Consider the following 26,545-nt stretch of genomic DNA (forward strand, 5'->3'; position numbering starts at 1 on the left):
TGCAATAATGTCGCTAAAGTGAATGAAAAACAATGGGTTTCATTTTTAATGCATCGTCTATAATAATGTGCGTGTGCATTGGTATTCTTTTCTTCGCATGTGATTCACGGCAGTTCTGTAGAATGTATACATAATTTGATAAAGGAGGACTAACCTCGGGCTATTAGTCATTTCCAGTAAATTCGATTCAGGTCCCTTACAACTAACTTTGTTTGCCTGATAGCTCAACTTCAATTAAGACCAATATTTGTGTTCATCATTTTTATCGTTAATGATATAACATAGAGAATATGTCTGAGAAACATACATTATTGATTACAGTGTCTAGATATAGGACAAAATGACCACAACAATGGAAGCTTTCCCTCGGCGTACCTACCACAGGGCAAACTACAAGTGTTGAATCTGACCAGTTCACCAGGCTGTTTGCAGACTGCAGACCGTCATGTGAATGTTTCATCTCACCTCCTTGTATCTCGTCACAGGTTCCTGCCCAGCTGGACAGTTTGGAGACTCCTGCAGCTACTCCTGCAACTGTGGGACATCATGTAACGCAACAACAGGTGCTTGTTCTGATGACTGTGACACTGGATGGAGGAAGGCAGGGGGTCTCTGCCAGAAACGTCAGTTCCACATACGTTTTACATTTCTATATTGATGTGTTCAGTATCCTGCTCTCTGCTGAGCGCAAAATACCTCTTCTAGCAACCAATTACAATAGGGTTATATTCTTATAACGTCCATGTACAATACACTTGTAATACAAAAGACAACTTGTTGGTTTGTGGTTTTCATTACACTGATTTTATCAACAGTAGAGCTTTCGTCTGTAACTATACATGTAAACCCACGTTAACTTGATATACATGTTAAAGTAGACACTATTTACCAATTCACACTTGTTAGAGGGGTACTCAAAGTATGTGATCTAGACTACCAGTTGTCGGACTTTCATTTTGTCGAAGCGTCGGACGGGACTCAACCCAGAAAATCTGTTCTTTACTAAGAAAAGATATACAAGTAATTATGTTATTTTCACAACCTATGCAGGGTCATCCGCAGTAATTGTATGAACCGCGATCTGTATGAAAGTGTGTATGTGACATGATTATTGTACTACGTAGAAAACATTGCACTGAACAAATCAGCATCAACGACATCTAGGTCGTATGGTAGCTGGTACCCATCAAAGGCTGTGGACGGAGACAGTGACATAACTGGTGAGAGCAGAACCTGTTTCCACGCGGCTGGATCTCCGTCAGACTGGACAGTGGATCTGGGCTGGGACTACCAGCTGTATGACATCAGAATCTACAGCAGACGTAACTGTAGGTATCCAGTCACCATGATCTATTGGAGAGTGATGCTATTCTGATTGTCAGAATAGTTATGTGTAGATTGTATTGTACTCTCCTTAGACTTCTAATCTTTTATCTCAATGTATTCAAGATCACAATGTACACAAGGATAGTAATATATTTATCAACATATAAAAACACTCAACATCAATTAATGAGCTTTTATGCATGTACTGTCTTAATGTTTTAAACCACAATTAGGTGGTCAACAAAAGACAAACAGACACCCAAAGATACTCAACAACAAAGGTTCCTGTGACACCAATATTTTAGTGCAATTTTCAAACAAGTAGGTTTGGTTTTCAATATTGTAGTACATGTATGAAATCAAGACAAAAACGCAACTGCGACAGCAAAGCATACATTCTATGCAAAAGTTGACTTTAATGCAAGCCCCATGCATTTCACTACCCAAGAATGGATATAAAAACATGTTGGTTAACGGGATTCCATATGCATTGTTTAGCATCGTGCCGACAACAACCACTCAGAAACACAACAAAATTACGCAATTATTCAACATTACGGAATGCCACGCCTGTCCGAAAATGAGCGTCTGCGAGCCTTTGGTATGCTTGAAGCAGGATCGAGTCAACGTGATGTTGCAAGACAATTTAACGCCCACAGAAACACCATTTGGTGTTTATGGCAACGTTAGCAACAGACGAATGCAGTCAGAGACCATCCTCGCAGTGACAGGCCACGCGTGACCAACAGTTGACAAGACAACTGGATTCGAACAACACAACTACGAAATCGATTCCATCCAGCAACAGTGACTGCAAAAAGCATCCCTGGCCTTCGACGAATATCTTCACAAAATGTATATCGTCGCCTCAGATGCGCAGGGATTGTCGCCAGAAGACCCTACAGACGTCCCATTTTGACTGGAAACCACCGTCAAGCGAGTTTACAGTGGTGCAGACAGAGTCTGCGCTGGACGGCCATGCAGTTGGGACAAGTTCTATTCACTGACGAGTCTCGTTTTCACCTCAGCCCCAGCGATGGACGGATTCGAGTGTACTGACGTCGAGGTGAACGTTACGTCAATCATTATGTCATGGGAGAAGATCGGTTCGGGGGCGGCAGCGTTATGGTATGGGGTGTGATGGGGTGGGAAGACAGAGGACCCGTTTGATAGTGGTAGATGGAAATTTCAATGGACAGCGCTACCGCGACGAGATCCTCGGCCCTGTTGTTCTACCTTTTTTTGCGTCGTCATGGCCCAGGCATTACCTTTCAACATGACAGCGCCCGGCCTCATATTGCTCGACTTGGTCAGGATTCTCTTCAACAAAACAATGTGATTGTCATCCCCTGGCCGGCTCGCTCCCCTGATTTCTAACCAATCGAGCACATGTGGGATGAGATGGATCAGCGCCTTCGACGTCAACCACGTGTTCCACAGACACTCCAGGAACTTCGAAACATGCTCCAGCAGATATGGGCAGATATCCAACAGGACTTTGTGCGAAGCCTGGTCCATTGCAGGTGGACACACACGCTATTGATTTGTAAATTGACATTTTGGCATGTTCATGTTTTTTTTAATGAAATAACGCATTTTCTGAAGTCAGTATGGCAAATTAAACCATTTGAACAATTACAGGAGTCTTTTATCTGTTTCAAAACGAAATTTGTTTTAGATTTGGTGAAAAAACATAACTTTGCATTAAATCTTATTCAATGCCACAGGAACCTTTGTTGTTCAGTACATGTGCAATAGGCTGGGAATTTTCTATCTATCCAGAAATAAAATATTACAGGACATAATTTACTTTCACACTTGTGACCAAACTATAACAATTAACTGTGAACACACATACAAGTTATTTTGTCATAGTGTAGAATCATGGCGTGACCTTTCTTAGACATCAAATTAAGACGCATAGTCACAGTCATTGATCAATGTATGTCTCTATAAATATTGGAAGGACATGGTCCTCGTAGGATGACTCTTTACTTTGAGTAGATGTGTGGCCAGTGACAGATATCGCGAATTTATCAATCAGATTCCTGGGTAGGTCAAAAACAGTGACCCGTGTACCATTTATAACTCTGTTGCCGAGGGTGCTCTTACCGACAGGGTGGTTCACGGGACAGCGTACATCACTATCTGTGGTGGAAAAAAATGATCGTCTGCATCTACGATCTACCATGATCGAATGATAGAATGTGAAATGTATATGGCGAACTATAGAAACAAAATATAAGAACATGTAGCCCTTCATGTCATATCATTTGATTACATTACACAAACAACATCTTTACAATGACATATTTTTGTTTGAATGCTGTTTTTCATTGAAGTACATTAATGATAAACTGGGTTACTGTATATAACCATCGACTTCACTCGTAAATGAGTACTACCCCTGAAGCAGTTTCAAGGGTGAGGTAAATTAGGATGACTGAAAATACCTGTTTTCAATTTAAGAATCACAAATTTACGCAAGATATCGTGCATTTCATGATCATACATACAATCAATTAGCATTAATATGCTGTTGTTAAGTGTAATTTTTGTGAGCGATCAGGAGTATTTATGTAATTATTCAAAATCCCACCTGCTCTAACACGTGCATTCGGGATTAAATGTGTTTGTTATAAGTTACGTTTTTATCACATACAAAGGCCAAATGTTACATGAACATAGTGTTGTGATCTCATGTATTGGCTGTCAGCAACCTTATAAACACAATGTAATAGCCTGATATAGTTTGATACATTGCTTGTTTGTTTTATACTAGTCTACTTTAGAAACGCTAACTCTAACATCTACCTGAACAACGACTCGTCAGCTGTCTGCTCCACCCTCCCTAGTCCATCCACCAACCCCAACCCAACTGACCTAACCTGTAACGGTACCGGCAGAAACGTCACCATCAGGAACCCGAGGACAGGACCTGGAGACAGTGATGCACTCAACATTTGTGAGGTGGAAATCTATGGTAAAACGATGGTTACATTAAGAAGCACATGTCTATTCTTGTGTCAAAAGGGCGGTCGTGAAGCCTAGTGGTTAAAGCGTTCGCTCGTCACGCCGAAGACTCGGCCCGCGGGTTCGATTCTCAACATGGGTACAATGTGTGAACCCTATTTTTGGTATCCCCCGCCATGATATTGCTGGAATATTGCAAAAACCATTCTCACTCACTCACTCACTCACTCACTCACTCACTCACTCACTCTCGTGTCTAAATGCACTAATTTCAGATATATATAGCCAAATTGATCACGTGGAAAATCAAACTGCGATGTAGTCCACACATGATCAAAATTGGCATTCCCTAACATAGAAACTTAATTTATTTCTTCCTAATACTTAGTTGGATCCTACATTGACAGTTTTTAATTCCTTATGGAACTTACAATCTGGTTCTAGTTCTGCAATGGTGAAAAAAACATTATAGATGGATGTACTTAACCCTGCAGAGTGCCCTTAAGTATATGATTTAGACATTATCTATAAACAAGCTAAAAATGGAGATTCATCATTAAAGAGAACAATATTTTTTTGCAAATTTCCCTCGTCCTATGAAGCACACTCTGTTGTGCATACAAAACGCCTTACAACTGACATTGCATTAAAGGGACGAGTTCAGCCAGTTGTGTTTGTTAGTGTTGAAGGAGTGAGTATGGTTTCAGACCGCTTTTGGCAATTTTCCAGAAATATCATGGAGAGGATACCAGAAATAGTCTTCACACATTGTACCCGTGTGGGAAATCTTAGGCATGTGTAATGCTATTTTAAAACTGTGCTAGACTGAAACTGACCCTGTGATTACTTTGGTGATTACATTCTGCTCTAAGTCATTATTATAAATACTACCTGTGATGATACACAGTTATCTGTGCAGAAACTGATTCGAGGAAGAAAAACTGGAAAGGATATGCGGATGTATAAGGATGTACAGGAGGTGTCTAAAATATTGGCAATATCTTAGTAGCGGATCAAAACAGCCTGAATGGTTCAACCATAAATTTAACCACTGATATGACGTTTCAGATGGAAACAAAGATACTCTGGAGTACAAAAATGAATTTTTAAATTTCCTTACTCTTCCCACCTGTGTCCCTTCCTCTCCCTACCGCCTCCATGGTGTAGTGGATAGAACATCTGGCCAGGGAATGGTAGGTCGGTGTATCGATCTTATCAAAAGACGCTAAGAAAATGTACTCGTTGTTACCCTGCCTGGGGCTGGCTCGGCATTAAGGAGATAAAGCAAGGACTGACTGGCTGGGTGTCAGTATAATGTGTCCAAGTGGAGTTGCAATGTTACACTGCGGCATGATATCTCAGTCGGCTATTATAAACAATACGGCATTCACCCGGACAAGTACAATCAGCCAAACACACAAGTACATAAAAGTGAAAGAAATCTTGAAGGTGACAGCAAATCCCATTTCACCTCCCCTCAGCGTCATCTCCCTCGCTCAATACAGTAAAATGCTTTATTCTTGTCTTGACAATGCAACAGTCTGCAGTCCAGGAATCTACGGGGTGAACTGTAATACGTCATGTCACTGCCTGGATTCCACCTGTGATCGCTGGACTGGATTCTGTCCTGGAGACTGTAGACCTGGGTGGCAGGGACAGAGATGTGATACAGGTGAGAAGGACTTACTGTCAGGTTTGGTGTGACTAAGTAAGGGTACTTAACATTTCCTAATAACTTGTTTTTTTAACATTTTTATGAACCGACTTCCCACCACGTTTTACAAATCAACACTCATTGATATGCAACATAAATCTTCAGCTCCTGTCTATATTTTACAGCTTGCAACTATACCAGTTATGGTACAAACTGCAATAAATCATGTGCCGAGCGGAAGTGTGAAGCTACAAATCCATCATGTGACCATCACACTGGAGCATGTGACACAGGGTGTCTTCCTGGTTGGATAGATGAGGACTGCACACAAGGTAAAGACTGTTAAGAGTTTATTGGGAATTAAGGACATTAATAACCCAGTCATGTCGGATGCAGAGAAAGAACACAGAGCACAATAAATCAGTTATAACATGGAAAGGAAGCACACTTAACACCATGAAGAACATTTAAACATCGATGAAACGCCTGGTTATCTCTTCAGTTTTTTGTTTCAGATTGTGTCAAAGGAAGATATGGTGCAAACTGCATTAGCTTTTGCCCTGACAGACATTGTGCAGGAAACTCATCATGTAATCACGTGACAGGGTCATGTGATTTTGGGTGTGAATCTGGATGGATGGGTGCTGACTGTAAAGATGGTGAGTCATTGAAATGAATAATAATTATACGAGTGAGTGAATAAAAAAATAATTTGGTCCAAATACCTTTTCACTTTCTCTAGAATAGGTACATTAATCATTATAGAAAATATAAGTAATATCACATCTCGGCCATCTAATTCCAGAATGTGATGACAAACATTATGGATCAAATTGTCTCGGAGTATGTTCCTCCAGACACTGTGGAGAGAGGTCTTCCTGTAAATCAACAGGGGCCTGGGACGGTGGATGTGAGATGGGGTGGACACTGGCTGACTGTACAGGTCATCACATAATGTCAATCATGCTACTAAAAAGGGTCATTCGCCATTTTATATCTTTAAATCGTTCTCAATAAAATAGGTAGGGTAATTTCTGTTACAAAATACGTTTTCATGTCTCAAACGTTCTTTGAAATATAAACGAAATAAATGACATGACATAAATGAAGAAGAAGAAGAAGTCTTTATTTGTACTAAGGCCACTGGCCCATATACAAAACATACATTTGATGTAGTGTGGTACATGAAAAAAAGGTAATGTCAGGTACAAATATGGAAATTTACAGGCTTTTCATAATAACGTCTTCTTTCATAGCTGCAATACAGCTATTTACAGTTTTCCAAGTAATTGTTTACATGAAGATGACAGGAGCGTTTTAAGTTGATGCATATTTGGATTATGGCAAAAACTTGTTGGTAAATACAGTTGTCTAATATCGTTGTATTATTCACATTCTAAAGTAAAATGATATTCATTCTCTATACTTGTTTCACATATGGGGCAGAGCCGTAAACATGCATCAATATCAGCCCATCTACCTTCGTTTACCTTAAGTCTTAGTAGCCAGGCTCTAAGCCTTATCATAACATTTCGATACTTTATTTCAGTAATAATTGAAAGGTATTTTTCTGGTTCCAGGAGATTTTTAAACTCTTTATACAGAATGTACCTAGAACTAGCCTTGATAGTACTATTCCATGATTGGTAGAACATATTTATCAAAACGTTTTTAAAACTATTCATGAATGATGGTTTGTCGCCAACAGCTTGACTGAGCCAAACTACTCCAAATCCGTGAGAAAATAATATGGAACGAATAGAAGAAGCATAGTTATGATGACCACACTTGTCCTTATATACAAGCATATTATAAGATTTTCTTGGTATCCTATCTTCATGCATTTCAATCACTTTTAGCCAATACTTTAGAGAACGACATATAGCATTTACATGTAGTGGGTACCGACCGCATTCCCCATACACAATAGCATTTGGAGTTTGCAAACCAACGTTAAGAAACTTCTTACAAGCCATAATATGCACTTGTTCTATTTTTTCAAATCTGTCTACACCCCATATTTCCGCACCATATAAAAGAATAGGTTGAATCTGAGTATCAAATATTTTAAAGAAAGCTGAAGTGTCAACAAAACCAATCTTCCGTAGATTGCGAAATATTTCCATTAAAGCTGGTTTACCCCTTGATGCTAGATCTGAAACACATTGGTTCATCTTTGATGTATATAAGAATACAAACCCAAGATATCTATAGGAGTTGGCGGTTGAAACACGTTTGCCTTGACAGAACCATTTCTAAAGAACAGATAACCGCCCTCCTCGTCTAAATACAACAACACTTTACCGTTAATCCATGTGAATCTGCAAACTTTTCAAGAATATTAAGTTGGTTCTGTAAACCAGTTACTGTGTCAGAGACAAGAATAACATCATCGGCAAACAATAATATTAATATTTCAAACAAGTCTGGAAATAATTGTACGCCGTGTTTCCCATGTAATGAAACATCGTTTGACAGCTCATTGAAGAAAAAGGAAAATAATAGAGGGCTTAATATACAGCCTTGTTTAACTCCATTAGGACAATCAAAATATTCTGTATAAATGTTATCATTACATCTCACACACGCTTTCACGGAGGCATAGATTCCCTTAAGTGCTCTCATCATCTTTCCACCCAAGCCTAAATCGTGCAGACATTCCCATAGTTTAAGATGATTAACTGAATCAAACGCTTTCTTAAAATCCACAAAAGCAACGTATAATTTCCCTTTTCTTTTCGATAAACATTTGTTAACAATTGCTTCAACGTGAATATGTGATCAGCAGGAGAATATCCCTGTCTAAAGCCTGCTTGTGTCTCGGGTAATTTACTTCTTATATTATCCCAGTTTGTAAGTCTAGAGTTTAAGACACTTGTGTAAACCTTACTAATTGTACACAATAGAGATATCCCTCAAAAGTTATCTGGATTATTTTTGTTGCCTTTCTTATGTAGTGGAAGGATAATAGCTTTCGTCCAGTTCTCAGGAAATAATCCAGAATCAAATAACTTATTGAACAAATTTCGTAGGAAAGGATTTATTACATGTTCACAACATTTTAACATTTCAATGACCACGTCATCAACTCCAGGGGATTTGCCATTCTTTAAACGATTTATAGCCTTGTGGATTTCTGAGTCGGTAATCGGCGACTCCAAAATACACTGGTCAATCTCATCAAGTATAAAATCTTCATCACATTGACATTCGACTTCAGCATGTAATACATCTGTACACTGAAAAACGTTTGTAAAATGATCAAACCAGCACTCTTTACTTATGTTATTCTTTGTTTCCCTACGACCTGATATACTCCGTAACTCTTTCCAAAATGTGGTTGAATCAGATAGAGATAGCTTTAGTTTTGTTCGTGTAAATAGACGGAAAACATGGCAACTACCTGTTAATATACATGAAATATACAGAATGTGCGTTTGCGGAGCAGGCCTCGAAACTAGGTTTTAAAGGGCAGTTATTATGTATACTATTGTTGACGCTAAAAGTCAAAGCAATAGTGAATGATTTCTTTTGGAAATTAGGATTGTATAAATCAGGGATGGAGAGATGATGAGAAAAAAATAATATTTTGATTCCAAAAATGCCCAATGTATAAAGAAAGAAAACGGACTCTGCATGACGCATGGTTTGTTCAATGAAGAAGTCAGGCAAGCGATATGTTTGAGATATGTATTTAAAGGAATGTAATGAGTACCAAATTAAACTGTCGCAAGTAACAAAAGGAACTACTCAACTCAGTTTCACTATTATGAATATTTAATTATTACCGAAACCTACAATTATTCAATATATACACAATTGCGAATACAATCTAGCAAACGAACATGCATGTGGCAAAGCCAAAGAGATGTCTCTCACAAATAACCGACATGGCCGAATACATCAGCAGTATGAGACGGACCAGTCTCAGCTCTCAAAAACAAAAGTCTCCAACTCTCACCCTTGGTTTTTATTCAGGGTGGTTTCTCCTATTTTAGTAATGAACTGTAAGTCATCCGCCATCAGCTGCCAGGCACATGCCATGAGAGGCGAGCTTCATTTCTCAAATTCTTTCAATCAGGCTTTTACTTCTCTACGACGAACTAGACCGACGCGTAAACACTTCCGCTTCTGAACAAGAATTGAAAGTTGGAAGGATGTGTTTGGACATGCGATGACCATAAAGACATAAACTCACGTGCAAAAGAAACGTCTCTAAACATTTTTTAATTAACAAACAACACAAACACAAACACGAATAGATAATTACGTTTTATATGAATAACAAAAAGGTTTGTATAGCATGTGTGACAGAAGTACAAAGAACATGTTAAATGGAACAGCTGTAGAGTCAATGTTATCACAAGGGGGTCGATTGTCCAGTATTCGAGGACAAGCCAAAGCGGCAAATCACAAAAACACAGAGGTTGAAATTGGAATGCAGACTGTCAATACCGTGTATGTCCACCCCTACCGTCGATACATGCCAGAACACGTCGTCGGGCCGAGTCTTCTGATCACGTGATTGGGGATCTGACGCCATTCTATCTGTAGTGCCTGAGCCAGTGCATTTCTCGTCAACGAAGGGTGTGGCAGTTGTCGAATCCGACGTCCAAGATGGTCCCACAAGTGTTCTATCGGAGACATGTCTGGGGATCTTGGTGGCCAAGGCAGGACGGGGACCTTGTTGGCGTTGAGAAAGGCCGATGTGATAGCTGCGGTGTGTGATGTGGCATTGCCTGGCTGAAACAAGGTTCCTGGATTTTGCTGGAGGAAAGGCAGGACATGGGGCTGCAGAACTTCATCAATATACCGACGGGCTGTCAGGTTGCCATCGATGATAATGAGGTCGGTCTTGGTGCCTCCCCAAACCATCACACTCCCTCCGTCACATGGTTCCGTTTCCTGAACGCAACAACGTGCCGTCCGTTCCCCACGCCGGCGGTAGACACGTCTTCGGCCGTCAGCTCTGTTCAACTGGAACCTACTCTCGTCGCTGAAAAGGACTCTTTGCCAGTTTTGCTGCTGCCACTGACGAACACGTGTTGCTCATGCCAATCTTCGACGTCGATATTCCAGCGTTAACGTCATGCCCTTGAACGGTCTGTAGGCTCTGATTCCTCGCTCACGGAGTCGTCTCTAGACTGTCCACCTGCTGACACGATGACCAAGGCTGTGCGCTGATGATGACGTCACAGTGAGGAATCTGTTCCTTAAATGAAGCGTGCGTAGATAACGGTCTTCTTGTGGCGTAGTGACTTTTGGTTGACCGCTCCTTGGCCTGTCTGCTGTCCTGCCAGTTTGTCTGTAACGTGTGACTAATCTGCCAATCGTTCTTTTTGCGCAGCCCATGATTCTTGCAACATGGTCGTGAGTTGCATCCATCTCCAACATTCCAATCGCTCTTTGTCTCTGTTCCACAGTTAATCTAGGCATGTTCTGCGGGGTTTTCAGACACTGATGATTGCAAAGAACAGTTTCCAACGGGTCTTATAACCGATCTTCATCCGCGTGATTTCCTGCACGTGCAGGGAATTTCACTGAATAAAGTCATTTTTACCCGCTTCTGACATGCAGCACGTGAATTTCCTTGAGATACCATATATTGGTGTGTTTGGGCAATGTGTTCCGAACTGTTTTTTCATGTTTTTGACTATATTCAACAATTATAATATAATTCTAACTTTGGGGGCGTTTCTTTTGCACGTGAGTGTATATATCACTATATCCTTGTAAATGTAGCTATGTGTCACTGGATCGGGAGGGAGGTGTCACTTAAAAGTGAGGATACCAGTGACCGTACGTGTGAGATTACCAAAACACAACAGATAATGTTTTTCTCACAAATCTGAGAAACTATGACCGAATTCACAAAATGGAGAGGCGCAAAGAACCTCAGTGTCGCAAAATACTTTCCAAAATCAGTTTGAAGAGCACCAGTATCCATCAAAACTGTAATGTGTTTAACATTGGAACTGTCACCTTTAACTGACGCAAAACCTTCACGAAAAAAGGAAAGTACTCCTCTCTCACAAAAAGAGACATTAGCCAAACCACAAAAAGGCTGTTACGTGACATTCACAAAAGAATTAGGGGAAGAATGACTGTTTCTTGGAAGCGAGTTTTCTACACTTAGAAAAGATATTCCCTGGCTTGAGGCAATATCAACAAGCAGGAGGCTCTGACGGAGTACTATGTTTTTCAACATCTGCAGTAGAACTTGACTTTTTGTCAACAAATTCAGAACCAGACTGCCTGTAAGCTTCCAATTCATAAGACTTCAAAACTTCAGCCAAAACGGCAACCTGATAATCAGAACTCATATCAATAGGTAATGCAGAATATGCTTTCTGAGATTTCCCCATAAAAAAAACTTTGCAACAGCATGGTCCACTGATTTTGAGGTCAAACTGTTAGCCACCTTTTCAAAATGTTGGAAATACTTTTCAACATCATGTGCAGAGAATGTCGGAACAAATCTAATCTGCTTTGAAAGATTAAATGATCCATCACCTGTTCAAGTACGGTAAGAGAGATCATTCTGTAATTCTTTTAGTTCTTTGAGCCTAATATCTTTATCAACTTACATTGGCAGAATCCAAAATTCTCGCTCTTCTTTCTCAGCTTCCAATCTCAATTATTCCTTTTCTTCCCCTGCCTCATTTCATTTTAAAAGTCGAATTGCTATTGCCAATTATTTTCTTTTAAATTCTGATTTGTTCAAATAAAAAACCCATCAGTTTCATCTTCAAGCAAGGCCAAAGCATCATCATCCATTACCTCTTCGTCAACCAGGTGTGTAATTAAAACAATCTTGACATCTGCCTTAAGCATACCTGATTCAGACATTTTTGAGCACAGGAACTTCTTTCGTTGAAAGTTGAGGAACAAATTCCTCTACACTTAACACCATAGTGATTGTTGGCTTCACACAATATAAGACAATAAAATGTTTATTTAGCCCCAAATCTCCGTTATGTGTCGATTCCCAAATTGAAACAATATCAACCCAGAAATCTGTATGTAAAATAATTAGTGTGAAACCAACAAACAACCAACATGTGGTAAACTATCAATAAATGTATTACAAAATTCACTTGGATTGCAAATCAATACAGATTACTGCACAGTAATTACAATGGCAGTATACAATAGAGTGGCGGTACAATATCCAATGACATTATATTATATGATGACAGTGGTCGGAATCAAATACAAAAATACAGTGTTGAAAGAAAAAGTCAGTGAAAAAAGTATATTCACCCAGTGTCGACAGTCAAACTTCCGGGATAGGCATTGACAGGGAATTTTGGGTGATGAGTGTTCTTCACACTAAAGCTTGTTTTAGATGTAATGAAATGTGTGAAAGAAGAGGTACGCTCTTGTCCCCTTACATACAGTCGAACTAGCTACTGGAATTTCAAGACGATGCCATCACAACATGGCACTATTCTTAGACTATTCTACATGTTTCTATATAACACTCTATCAAAGTCCACGGTATACCAAAAGTTTAGACATCACACTAGCACTAACTTCCACACTCACAACTGCTTACATTGAATAGTACTACATTCCTGACAACTAATCACTGTCCAAATACATTGCAATAAGCCTCTACCGAATCGCAACAGAAACAATGTAATACAGTTCCAATCATTGTTTAACAATAAACTACACTATCATATAACAACAGTGCCTGTCAACTGCCCCCCTGGAAGGTATGGACCAGGATGTACTCAGTTCTGCAGTTCCCGCAACTGTAAAACACCATCACCAGTGTGTGACGTCACAGGGTCATGCACCGATGGATGCCGGGAAGGCTGGCAGAACGCTGACTGCAGGATACGTGAGAATTAATTCAAGAATGATGATTTATTGCTTCAATAGTTCACGTATTGCTGCTATTATATAATGTATATCTACATGACATGACTTTCTATGCTGAAGCTGGTAAGAATTATATTGAGTTATTATGCACTAGCAGGGCAACACGAGGATAAAACACTTAAGTTTAGTTTTGTTTTAAGCATTAAACTACATTGTATACAGTGTCATGAAATATGTCATACCAACTGAATGTTATATGGTCATTGAATTGAGACTGAAATTTCATAGTTAAATAACATGATTATTGTCCCTCTTTGCTTGAATATTTAATCTGTTTCCTTGTTGTATGAAAACATATAATTGTATGTCTAATGTACATTCTTTGTGTGAAGCATGTCCGAGTGGGCAGTACGGGGCCAACTGCAGCAAGTCTTGTGATTCACGTCAATGTGAAACTTCACCAGTTTCCTGCGATCACATGACAGGAACATGCGCCGCAGGATGTCGGGAAGGATGGATCGGAGGAGACTGTACCATGAGTATGTTTCTGAAAACTCTTATTAGAAACGTAGACACGACATTGATGTACATATATGAAATACATTTGGTACACATTAACCAAAATGCATAACACAAACCTAACAATTCAGAAAAATAACACTTCATGAAAACCATACTCTCGTTTCTTTCATGGTCATAAGGCAGTACTCGCCCTAATGGTGGACACACTACATTGGAGTTTACGATAGTGAACTCATACTGCTGTTCGGTTTGCAATTTGTCATCACTCATCAGACTCACATATAGAAGTGTGATATGCTTATTCGTTCCTATTTTAAAAAGTGGAATAAGAATGGATATATTAAATCTAAAACATTTACAGACACTTCATATATTGCCAGACATTAGCATTTTTCAGTATGCTTTTAGGTTTGTTTAAGTGACACTAATAATGATGAAGTCTTCAGTTATACTGCTGAACTTATGTAGATGTTTTTCAGCTATGTAAAAATGCAAGTATTTGTTGTAAATCACTGTATAATACTGCTGGTTCTATTAAACAGCAACAAAAAGCATGACATGATATGTCATAACTGAAACATGTCTCAATTTACTTCTCTGTCATACCTTTTCATCACTTAATACCTGAACTGCCAATCTTCAGAATGCAAACCTGGAACCTTTGGGCCTGACTGTTCTCGTTGTGGACACTGTGACGTCACATGTAATGTTGGAGATGGACGCTGTCCAGGAGAATGTCTGGATGGCTTTACCGGTGACCGATGTGATATAGATGTCAGAGGTTCGAATCCCATTTAGGTCTTCTTCCTTTACAATCAGGTTTTTTGTTATCCGCATTAACGCTGCTATGTATTATGCATTAAGTATATGATGAAACAAACGTTTTATTCACTGTGATTTTAGATACGTTGGCATATACGTATATATCTATTCACAGTACATGTTAAGCACCAGACTAATGTGACTTTGTATCTTATCCAGTGTCTCCTGTTACAAGTGGTGTCATTGGCGGAGCAGTAGTCATGGCTGTAATGCTGTGTCTGAATGCTGGGTTGATGATCTTTCTGTGGAAATCTGGAAGGTAACTTTTCATAACATTTTGTATTATTAAATAACAGAGTACAGGTTTTGAAGTCTTTCCTTGTGGGTTGAGCACGAGCATCTATTATATTTCTACAATACTTCTACTGTTCAGGGGGCGGTCGGGTAGCCTAGTGGTTAAAGCGTTCGCTCGTCACGCCGAAGACCCGGGTTCGATTCCCGACATGGGTACAATGTGTGAAGCCCATTTCTGGTGTCCCCCGCCGTGATATTGCTGGAATATTGCTAAAAGCGGCGTAAAACCAAACTCACTCACTCACTCTACTGTTCAGACTGAAACGGATACCCCTAAGTGGCACACCCCCCACAGAGGTGAAAAAGACAAACACAGGCGACACTGGAGAGATTCCTGCTCCTGTGCCCTCTCCTGGCATGAATGGGGACGACTATACTGAGTTGAATGAGGTCACCAGGGAGAGAGAGAAGTCACATTGTGATGTCATTCAGAACAAAGTATATGAAAATAATCAAATCTGAGTGAAGAGTCTTCTATATGTGCTGTGACGTACGTATCATGTTCACAAAGCATCATGTTCTGTCTAGAAGTACACATCAAGGTGTATATATATATATATATATACATTGTATATGAGGGGTTATAACATGAAAAACTTTGATCCCGTCTCATATATGATCTAAGTACCATGGTTTAAGTTTTACCCCCCTTTTTGGTAGTTTGTAGATTTTATATGTAGCGTTGTGCAGCCCTTGAGCTTAGCACAATATACATATGACGATCATTGTGATTTATATGCGTTATGTGACTACTATATGAATCATTTTCCATTTTTCATATTTTATGCATCTAAGCTACATATGTTTCATATTCAAATTAGTTTAGTCGAGTATATGCATAACCATACTTCTGTTGCTGAAAGTGCAAATCAACAACACTTACTGTGAATATGGTGAATAGTGCAGAAGTGGGCAATGTCGGCTGCCAGTACTTAAGGTTACAAACGCTGACATGAAGTAAACTGCTCTCAGATCAGTACGTAAGATGTACATTTGTGTATCTTCTGTTGCACCTGAGATTCAATAACATACTAAGGACACACAATTTCGATACAATGTTAGCCAGACTAACAATTGTATGTCTTACAGTTTTTTTAAGGAATAACTTTGATGGTGTTACATGCTAAGTTCTTAAGTTCAGATGTGCCGGGTGTCTTTTGTGTGGCAATATATACATTACACCGGGCAATAATGCTTGTTTGTGGTATCACGCCTCAATATGCAAGCTCTATGACGGGGGTATATAAATAAAGTGGCTGATATTATGAGCATCTATATCTGCGATTGGGATATGATGACACGCATCAACCAAATAAGTGAGTCTGACCACCCGATCCCGTTAGACGCCTCGTAGGATAAGCACGAGTTGCTGAAGCCCAATTCTTCATGACGAATTACTTATCAAAGCAGTATAAGAATCACGTTGAATACAAAAAGATTTATCTAAAAATCGACTTCACTCATGTTCTTGTGTCAATGTTTTATCATCATCTTACCCATCCTTCACCTCTTTCTTTCAATATATTAAGATGTACCTACGAAGTTGTATCAACTGCGGGTTGTGAATAATTATTTATAGTTAACAAAAGAACCATTAGCAATTGAATGAAATAATGAAACTTGATAGTCGACGACATGGATATGCAACTTACTCTCTGCTATAACTTTTGTTTCTCGCACGTCTGAGTCTCTCGACTCAGTGGCTTGTTTTGTCCTGAAAATATTTGAATGTTTACAGACAGTCAATGTTTCATTTTTCTAGGTTTTGTGAGGACAATTATACCCGTAATTGGGTGTCCTCAGATCTTTGTTTAGCGGTATGCAGAACTAAGATCTGATTTTAATGGGATTGAGAGTCATCGAACTGTTTGTTCTGAATTGGACAGTGTATTTTAGAAACGGATGTCCTTAAACCGGTATTGCTGGAGCCATGGAACTTTCTTTCCTAAAGCCACTGTATCTGTGTGACTATTTCCCCGCACCGGAATTGATACGATGTAACCGGTAGTGGGTATAACTCTTTTATTAAAACAACTGTAAACACATGATTTTCTTGTTTAATACTAAACAGGCATGTGATTCCTGTACAAAATCGATTTCATTACATTGGAAATTATGTCATAAGAGTGGAATGTATAACTCTCGAGTCAAAGACCACGAATCAACGACCCAATCTTGAGGCGCATACAGCTCGAGTGGCACTGTTGTATATGCAGGAGTACACTCTCATGGTTCACAAGAACCAAACCCCAAATGTCAAGAACCCATTGGACATGGGTGACGTTAGCTATCTTCTAGTGACACAACATTTAGTACAATGCGTATTGTATAGGAGTTGCAGTGTACACATGACATAATATCGAGACATATATATTAACCAACATGAAACAAATTTCACACTAAGTTAGGTGTGGGTATATTTAGTAACTACAAACTGTTAATGTGATGTTAACCCAATCGCTGATCCTTGAGCCGCAGGTAGAAGTTGGATAATGTGGGAATGTGTTTGTTAGAAAGTCTAAATTAATTTCAATTTCAGTCAGGCCATTCGCAATATTAGATAATTGTTGCCTCTTCTGCTTATTTCAAAACTTGGGTGGACGATTATATATGGCGGCCTCCACCAGAGCACATGATTTGTCTGGACCAACGAGAACTATCAAAAGTTTTGAATTTGAGATCCATTCCCCTATGTCATGATTAGTCCAGAGGCAGCTCTCTCCTACTGCATCGTCATATACTGTGTTAAGGCATGCCAGTTACAATCAAGAGCATCCTTGTAACTCCTGTCACTAAATGTACCCAACCCCTCTATCCTGTACTGCAATGTTAGATTGATCTCACTGCAACAGTAACTTGTGGGTCATCAGACTCATGTTGCTTCGTGGATATATTCCACTCCACTGGAATGGGGCCTGGTCAATTTCATCAGAGATCAAGGAGCTACTTGACACGTTTCAGTAACACATACAGTACATTCAGTAACACTAACACATACCTGAAGCGTTTCTTAAAAAAACTCTCCGCACAATTTGAGAATCTGTAACGATGTGTAATACATTTTTTGTTTCCCACAGAAGGTGTCTCTTTTAATATCAAAATAACAATTAATATGCAATAGTAATTATCTATAAGATAATTCACACTTGAAAATAGAACTATTGCATGTTCAGATAAAACAATTACAACACTTGCAATTATATCCTAACTCAGCATTCATTTAACGCTCACTCAACATACCTGTGAATTATAACAACTCGGATGTTTGATGGCAGATTTTCGACATGGTGTGTGCTGGGTCAGTAACCCATGTAGTTTTTTTTTGGAGGACAGACATGTAACCTGCCTCTACAACAATTGCAGGCATTGCACGTACCAGAGCACAGGATGTAGCTGACAGACAACAGAAAGCTTGTACAATTACAATTACAGACTGATACATTACTTGCTAGAAAGGTATGCGTTAGTGACATAAATCATGAGTAATATAGAACAGACTAAGGTCAAATTCAGCCTGCGACATAATGTAGTGCCAGAAGTTGATGACATTAAACAAGCCAGCTCCTCACAGCGAAGCTCCCTGTGACGAAGGTTTTCAAGCGCTGGGACTGTAAACATAAAAGGAGGACACAGGACACTCCATTACAGAGTTTCCATTCACTTCCAAAAGAAAAAAAACAACAACAACAACTTGCCACAACACCAATGCTCCCAACTGGTCTCCATGGGTATGTCTATTTCGTGCATATATGTCCTGTTCCCAAATACACAATGATGTCATCTTACCCGTGAAGATCCGGGGTAGAATAGATCGTTAGCAACCTATGCTTACCTTCAAAGGCGACTAAGCTTGTCGTAAGAGGCGACTGACGGGATCGGGCGGTCAGGCTCCCTGACTTGGTAGATAAGTGTCATCGTATCCCGATTGCGTAGATGGATGCTAACGATGTCAATCACTGGATTGCCTGGTAAAAACTTGATCATTTATAGGTCGCTGTCATCAAAATGGAATATTGCTGAGTGCGGCATTAAATAACAAATAAACAAACAAACAAACACAGTGGTATTATCACTGAGGACATGGCACATGATTGCATGTTGGTTATTGACATTTAAATGCATTAAAATATCTGAAATCCACTTTAAGTTGCTGCAATGTAAAAGACATTTATTTACATAATATGTTATTAACAGTAAAGACAAAATAAACTATAACGACAAAAGTAGTTTCAAATAAACAGCGTTCCATGTCTATATTTCCTGTATTTTAAATGTATATGATGTTATCCAGAATGTGGGTTGATAATGTCTATATTCTGAGGACCTCTTTTCGTTGTTGGGCTAACCACTCTTCATTGAATATGAAGTGATGAATAATGCAAAACAATTTTCTGATTGGATACAGTTGTCACATCTGCTGTCGAAAATGTCATTCTGGCTACTAAATGACAATAAACATCATGAAGTTTGCTGCTTTATACTTTATACCGAGAGAGCTAATGATGTACACTTCACTTGCATCCGGGGATATTTTAACGTAAGTTCCATTCAGTTATTGATGCTCACTCGCATACTATTTACGGCAGTGCCCATATATATATTTGTAATATAAATTGTAATATGTAAGTTTTACACAATTATTCGAGTTTCAAAAGTCGCATCAGACGCAAATCAGGCACGCATGCAAGTTACAACAATTCACGTTGAATCTGAGTGTTCACACACAATTAATACAATAACACAAACCATGGATTCAGTGTAGGTGAAATAGAATGGTCGTTTTTAGGAATTAGGTCAATGCCAAATAATTGGATGTTTTTGGAAAAACCATTGTGTGAGTGATTTACAACACAATAGAAGTTTCGGCAAACCGCTGCTTAACATTTCAACGCGGTTATGAGAACGTAATGGGAGTCAGACATGATGTATAAGACATTATCGGGATGTGCATGAAGAACAGGAATAGGAAAAATATGGCTGTTAAAATGACTCTCCTGCTGGTATACACTTGTCTCCGTTAGTACGGCTAAAGTTGGTTGGTTGGTTGGTTGGTTGGTTGGTTTGTTGTTTAACACACCAGTCGGCAGTATTCCAGCTACATTGTATATGACGGTGGTCTGTAAATAATCGAGTCTTACTCGAAAATCCAGTGATTGATATCATGAGCATCGATCCACGCATTTGGGATCGATGACATGCATCAACCAAGTCAGCGAGTCTGGCCACCCGATCCTGTTAGTCGCCTTTTACGGCAAGCATGGGTTATAAGTTATAAGATACCATATGTATCATAATGTAAGTCTGACGTATCTAAAACTGAACCGTAGTATTATCTCAATACACAGACATCTTGAATATTGAAAGTACTGCAAAGTCCTTTACAAGAGTAATCAATCTTAATGGGAGAAAAGCAATATGCAATGTTGAATGTGTGTTTAAGGTAAAAGTATGATGGTGGTTTGTGTACATAGGTGTGTATGTTGAGAGATGGATATAACATACTACATTAACATTAATGCCAGCACTAAATGTAAGAGAAATTCCACGATTCAATCATGAAACTGCCATACTTTTATTTAGACAACTAAATATAAGGCTGATTACTTGCAACTATGCTGTATTTATCTCGGATTTATATGGAACCCGATTGCAAGATAGCAAACACACAGAGCGATGGATTCAACAAAAACATACAAAGGTTTGCAACAGGAAGAATATAACACTAGTTTAGCCTATTGTCCGTCCCTTGTTCAACTTTTTTCTTCACATTGTCAACAATGCACGTAAACAATACGTTATCCTCAGATACATTCTGAAACATTATTCATGCATTACGTTCAAAATAACTTTACCTCATACAAGGAAAGTGTGGTTTGCCTATTCAATCGCTGTGAAAGTACAGGCGTGGTACTCCAACTCCTGCCAGTTCAACATGGCGGTTGTCAGGTTACTCCGGGTGGTGGTGCTGGCTGGGTGGATGCAACTGTTATTGGGTAAGTTGTCCTTGGATGGTGATTATAATGTATACATACTGTTTAATATTTAAGCTGCAGTTGCATTTTGTAAAACGGATATTATCTGAAATCATTGTATTACAGGTGGTATGTGAAAGATTAGAAATAAATGATATAACAATAAATGGAGTTTCAAATACACTTAGTTTCATTTTCGTATTGTGATGTTTAACAAATTTTGGGCTCAAGAAACTGAAGTCACACATTGTATCCATGTTTGGGGTCGCCCAAACGCTTTTACCACCTGTATTTAGGTCCACATTTAACCCATGATATGATCACACACGACAAACAACGTGTACCGGATCCTTTGTATACATGTTATGAGAAAATATGCAGGACATGCAGCACTTCGGACTTTCCTCCCACAAAGCATGATCCATAACAGATAAATGGGCTCTGGGCTGTGTGTTCATTTAAAGTTGACACGATATACGGCTTTTGCACTGAATTTGACGTTCATACGTTTTTCACGAGACACTGACAGACTACTTTCACATTCTTGGGGTACCCCTTGGAATTCTCAAGCACGTATACACTCATACAGAAGCGTTCTTTCTGATCATTTAGACTCTTTAATCTTGAACTCAGCGTCGAACTTAGTATATATTTAGAAACGTCAGATAGTTTGACTGCATGATCGTTCACGAATATCCTCGCTACGACCAATCCTTGTGAACAAAATGAAGAAAGGCACATCCCAGCTGTCGTAGTATTGACTTGATCCGTGTCTAGGCTGACAGTGACAGCATACAGCAATCTCTATATTTACCTTGATCTTTTATCACCTTTCAATGATCGACCAATGGATCAAAGATGACTAAAACATGTAACCACCACAGGTTCATTAACAACTTAATGAAATCTCTCCTGTCACGTTTGTTCTGTGGGCAACATTTTGTAATCGATGTAAATGTATTACGACATGCTGTCATTGTGACTTACTGAGGTTGTTCTTAACAGACCTTTCTCATCTTATGGTGGTACTATTTGAATACATGTGTTGTGTCAGATGCTTTTGAAGAGTAGGTTGTGCATGGATACGCGAATATCACCTCTTGTTTTAGGAACTATTATATTCCGCGATACAGTTGGTTGTTGTATGGCTGTCTGTGGAAACATGAAGTCACACGTACTGCAGATAGTAACGTCTTATATTAAATGCAACTGAAACGAGCTGTCTGAAACTTCCCATGCAAATACTATCTTTAAAACACCAACGCCAGAGAATAACCAGTCTGAACTATCCATCGAACGAACGATGTAAAGTGTAAAAAGCAAATAAAGGATGTCATGAGCGGGTCACTGAAAATAAGTGATGACACCAGGTGTTCGGGAAAAGGATAAGAGTTGGTATGTCTTCTTTTCCCCACCATAAGGATGAAGTTGAGGGATTCTCGTGGCTAGTTTGTATAACACATAACAAGACAAGATAACGAATGAACAACCCTGAAATAATTACACTTGATAGACTGAATGGAAGTCTAGTTTAAAGGGTGCAGGCAAATTATACTGAACAGTTACAAGATCGACTGATAAAAACAAAAAACTATCTGAACTGAAGCTGTAGAGCTGAATAGGGAATGGGGTGGAATGTTCACGCGAACAAATGACCTACACCATTCGCCTCTGTTTGAATACAACACATTCATGGTTGTACCTGAAGCATTCTTCCCCTGTGAGAGGCTTTGAAAACCTCAATAACTCATTTTCAAAGGATAAATTGAAAGCAGTACAATTGTTGTGTTGCTAGAATGATAGATTATTGTGTACTAACGCAGAACGTGTGCAGTTGGCGTAACACTAGGCTTAGTTTGACGGGGTATTGCACTTCCTGGTTGTTCAACAATGAGGGTGTCAGGATGTATGTGTTAATGGTGTTACTGAGCTGGATACAGCTGGCTTCGGAAGAGTATCAGATTAGTGTATGCCGGTGACATATAAATTAGGAACTGAAAGCTAGCTATTGTATTTGCTTTGCTGAGACCCAATAGTTTATAACATAAGGCCTTTGCAAAGGCATCCTTTGCAAATCGAGTTTTAATTCTATTTACTTTCGGTTTGATTCTAATATTTGTTTCTTAATATTAACGTTTGAATTAAGTACTCAGTATTTGTATGCCGAACCCTTTGGCAGAGAACCGACGACTGTTTATCAATAAGGTGACTGACTGACGGTCGGTGGGATAGACATGTTTTGACAATATTGGCTCATGCCATCGAGTCTTCATGTTCGAGGCAACAGTAAGACCTGTCAGTTAATTTATACTCCGTGACTTCAGCAACGAAACATGTTGGGTAATGTATGGGAGGCATTGCATTGTGTCATTACTGTAACGAAATGGTGTCAGCTTTAGAACGATATAATTACAGACAAAAGCAGCACACTTTGCATTATTCATTCTTAAAGATACCAGGGTCCTTTTCCTTTTTATTTAAAATATATATGAAATGCTCAATAGCACCATGGTATAATATTTCCAATACAGAATCAGAACGTGGAACAAACAATATCAAAATCAGTGATTTGATAAACTTATTAATTCCTTCAGTTAATTGAGAAAAAACAAACACATTTAACACTGATTAAGTTTGCCTCGGTTGACAGTGATATTATTGAAGAAACTACAGATGCAACAGGGGATTATAACATGTATACATGATATTTTGGATCAGACAAACAAGAACTCAATATACCCATGAAGGAAAGTTATTTAATTCATTCATTCATTTACTGAAACACCCGTTTGAGGGTCTAGTCCAGGACTTTATTTTAGAAACAGCAGGATGGTGTGATGATCAGTCAAAATGTGCATACTGTATTGATTTGATATAACTGAAATAAGGAAATGGTTATTTCACGAACATACGATCCATTCAGAATTATTAGAATGCACCTGGGAAACAGATGAGCACCCCTTGAGATAATGAATTATTACATGTGAATAACTGTAATTGCAATGATAATTACACAAAGAGGTGAAAGGTCATGTTTGACGATAATGTTAGAACTCACCATGGCATGCACGTGAAGGATGCCACTCCCGGAAATTAAGTATGTACAGGCATCAACATTTGGTATTTGATCCCGCTGACTTGCTATGTTTAATAATTCCCTGTGAACATGACACGAAGTAGGATATCACAGATGCAGAGACGAGAAATGATCGCAATACATTGTCTTTCAATTGACGTCCATCGGGCGTCTCCTAGTCTACAGCTATACAGTCATCAGGCAATTGGTGTGAAGACATTGTCTAACCAGTGCTGTGACAGAGCTGCCACGGTCATAACGGCCTGATGTGAGGTCACATCGCGGAGACAGGACAACAGGTCCTGTCCCGTGTGTCCACCAGAACATTACAGAACCACTTGAGAGCAGCAGGAGCAGCAGGAATGGAGTCCAGTCATTGAACCCCCTTAGCGACAGGGGTTCCTTTTTGGCATGCTGTTCAGCAAAAGTCTGAGAAACTGGCACAAAATCCATTGGTCGGACGGAAGCAGGTTCCTCCTTTATTTCCCAAAAGGACGACAGGATTTGAAGGCTCGGGAAGTTTCGGGACAATCCTTTGTAAGTGGAACATCCAGCCCAATCAACTTCAGGCATATTTGATTCATTAGATGATACCACCAACATGACCTGATGACCGGGTGTTTCACTTCAACATTGGTCAACATGGCGGTCGTCAGGAAACTTGGTGTGGTGGCGCTAGTGGAGTGGATACAGTGTAGAGGTCGACCATTTAAATATACTACCACCTCATTCAACTCAAGAAATAGATGTGTATCGATATGTCAGGAGAGGTCGCTTAATACTGTCAGTGACAACACATCCTAGCTAAACGTTCTGCACGGGACCCCGAAGCAACACCAGCATGACCTGAAAAAGATAAAACAAGCATATTTTGTTAACTGACATCTGCAAGTCCAGAGCGAACTGGTTTGACTTATAATCTGCCTTTACAATTTCCAACCTGTCAAATATGAGACAGAATGGGATTCACAAGCGAGCACGCAGCGACTTCTTTCAACAATATAGATGGTAATGTTTATCTGTTCATATATCATTTCACATATATGGCAATGACTATTAATAAAACTAGACAATTTGAACAAAACACTCAGGTTTGAAAGCTATTACACTTTCAGTCGAAAGGCTTTTCTCACTCGTTGACGATCTGAATGTACCATGCCTAGTTACAGGAAGTGATCAAAGAGCAGTAAACAGAAATTATGCATAAGTATTATGTATTAACTGAAATATCCCGAGTCAGAGAACAAAGGAATGAAGTTGCTGGATTTTGAAGGTTGATTGCAACATATCAACAAGAGAGAATTTATTGAATATATTGTCGTTAGTTGAAAAAAATCACAGTCAGAAATATTCTATCTATATGACAGCAGTCTTTAAATAATCGGGTCTGGACCAGATATTCCAGTGATTTACATCATGAGCATCGATCCACGGAAATTGGATACGATGACATGCATCAACCAAGTCAGCGAGCCACCCGACCCCGTAAGTCGCCTATTACGACAAGCAGGTATTCATAGTCAGTCGTCAGTGGTTAACCATCTATAGCCTACGGGACTGCGATCATTAAATTTACCTCATGCTGATGATCCTGTCATCAAAATCCCGAAGTCCAGTCATCCATACCCCAATATCCAGTCACGCTTTCCGCTTATAAGGCCATTGATCTCCAATTGCAATGCACACTGCCTCCCATGGCGGTTTTATTCATCGAATTTCGATATAACATTGAATATATAAAGGGAACGTTTGTTTTGAAATTGAACACAGGGAAATACACCAATGTCTGGCAATGGAAGTAAGTGATATATGTGGGAAGAACATTTATTTTAAGGAAATCAAGCTCCAAAACACAACAGTTTACAAGAGTGAGCACTAACTAGCGGTGAAGTAAGATGAGATAGAATGGTGTTTAACGTCGCATTCAAGATGGTTGCACTTATATATTGAGGTGTAAGCGTGCGCGCCTGTGTGTGTGTGTGCGTGTGCGTGTGCGTGTGCGTGTGCGTGGCTGCTTGTACGGCCCCAGGCTGCCAACAATAACACACGCAGCAGAAGAGCTGAAAGAAGGCGGAA

At 39.3% G+C, this 26,545-nt stretch overlaps 2 protein-coding genes across 2 annotated transcripts in view; both read left to right on the plus strand.

The window, feature by feature from the left end:
- Positions 1 to 26,545, plus strand: part of LOC124147605 (receptor-type tyrosine-protein phosphatase epsilon-like) — an 88,015-nt gene that overhangs the window by 9,334 nt on the left and 52,136 nt on the right. Inside the window, exons 3-7 of the mRNA XM_048400593.1 lie at positions 486 to 623; positions 1,125 to 1,328; positions 4,109 to 4,309; positions 5,840 to 5,971; positions 6,139 to 6,285. Coding sequence (XP_048256550.1) covers positions 486 to 623; positions 1,125 to 1,328; positions 4,109 to 4,309; positions 5,840 to 5,971; positions 6,139 to 6,285 — 822 coding nt within the window. The remainder of the gene's footprint in view (positions 1 to 485; positions 624 to 1,124; positions 1,329 to 4,108; positions 4,310 to 5,839; positions 5,972 to 6,138; positions 6,286 to 26,545) is intronic.
- LOC124147607 (multiple epidermal growth factor-like domains protein 11) lies at positions 6,860 to 16,143 on the plus strand. Its single transcript, XM_046518288.2, has 6 exons — positions 6,860 to 6,896; positions 13,650 to 13,802; positions 14,176 to 14,322; positions 14,949 to 15,086; positions 15,287 to 15,386; positions 15,679 to 16,143. Exons 1-6 carry the CDS (start codon positions 6,869 to 6,871, stop codon positions 15,881 to 15,883), a joined length of 771 nt encoding a protein of 256 aa, XP_046374244.2. The 5' UTR covers positions 6,860 to 6,868; the 3' UTR covers positions 15,884 to 16,143.

This window comes from Haliotis rufescens, unplaced genomic scaffold (assembly GCF_023055435.1).
Source record: "Haliotis rufescens isolate VD_foot unplaced genomic scaffold, xgHalRufe1.0.p SCAF_2, whole genome shotgun sequence".
Taxonomy (NCBI): Eukaryota; Metazoa; Mollusca; class Gastropoda; order Lepetellida; family Haliotidae; genus Haliotis; species Haliotis rufescens.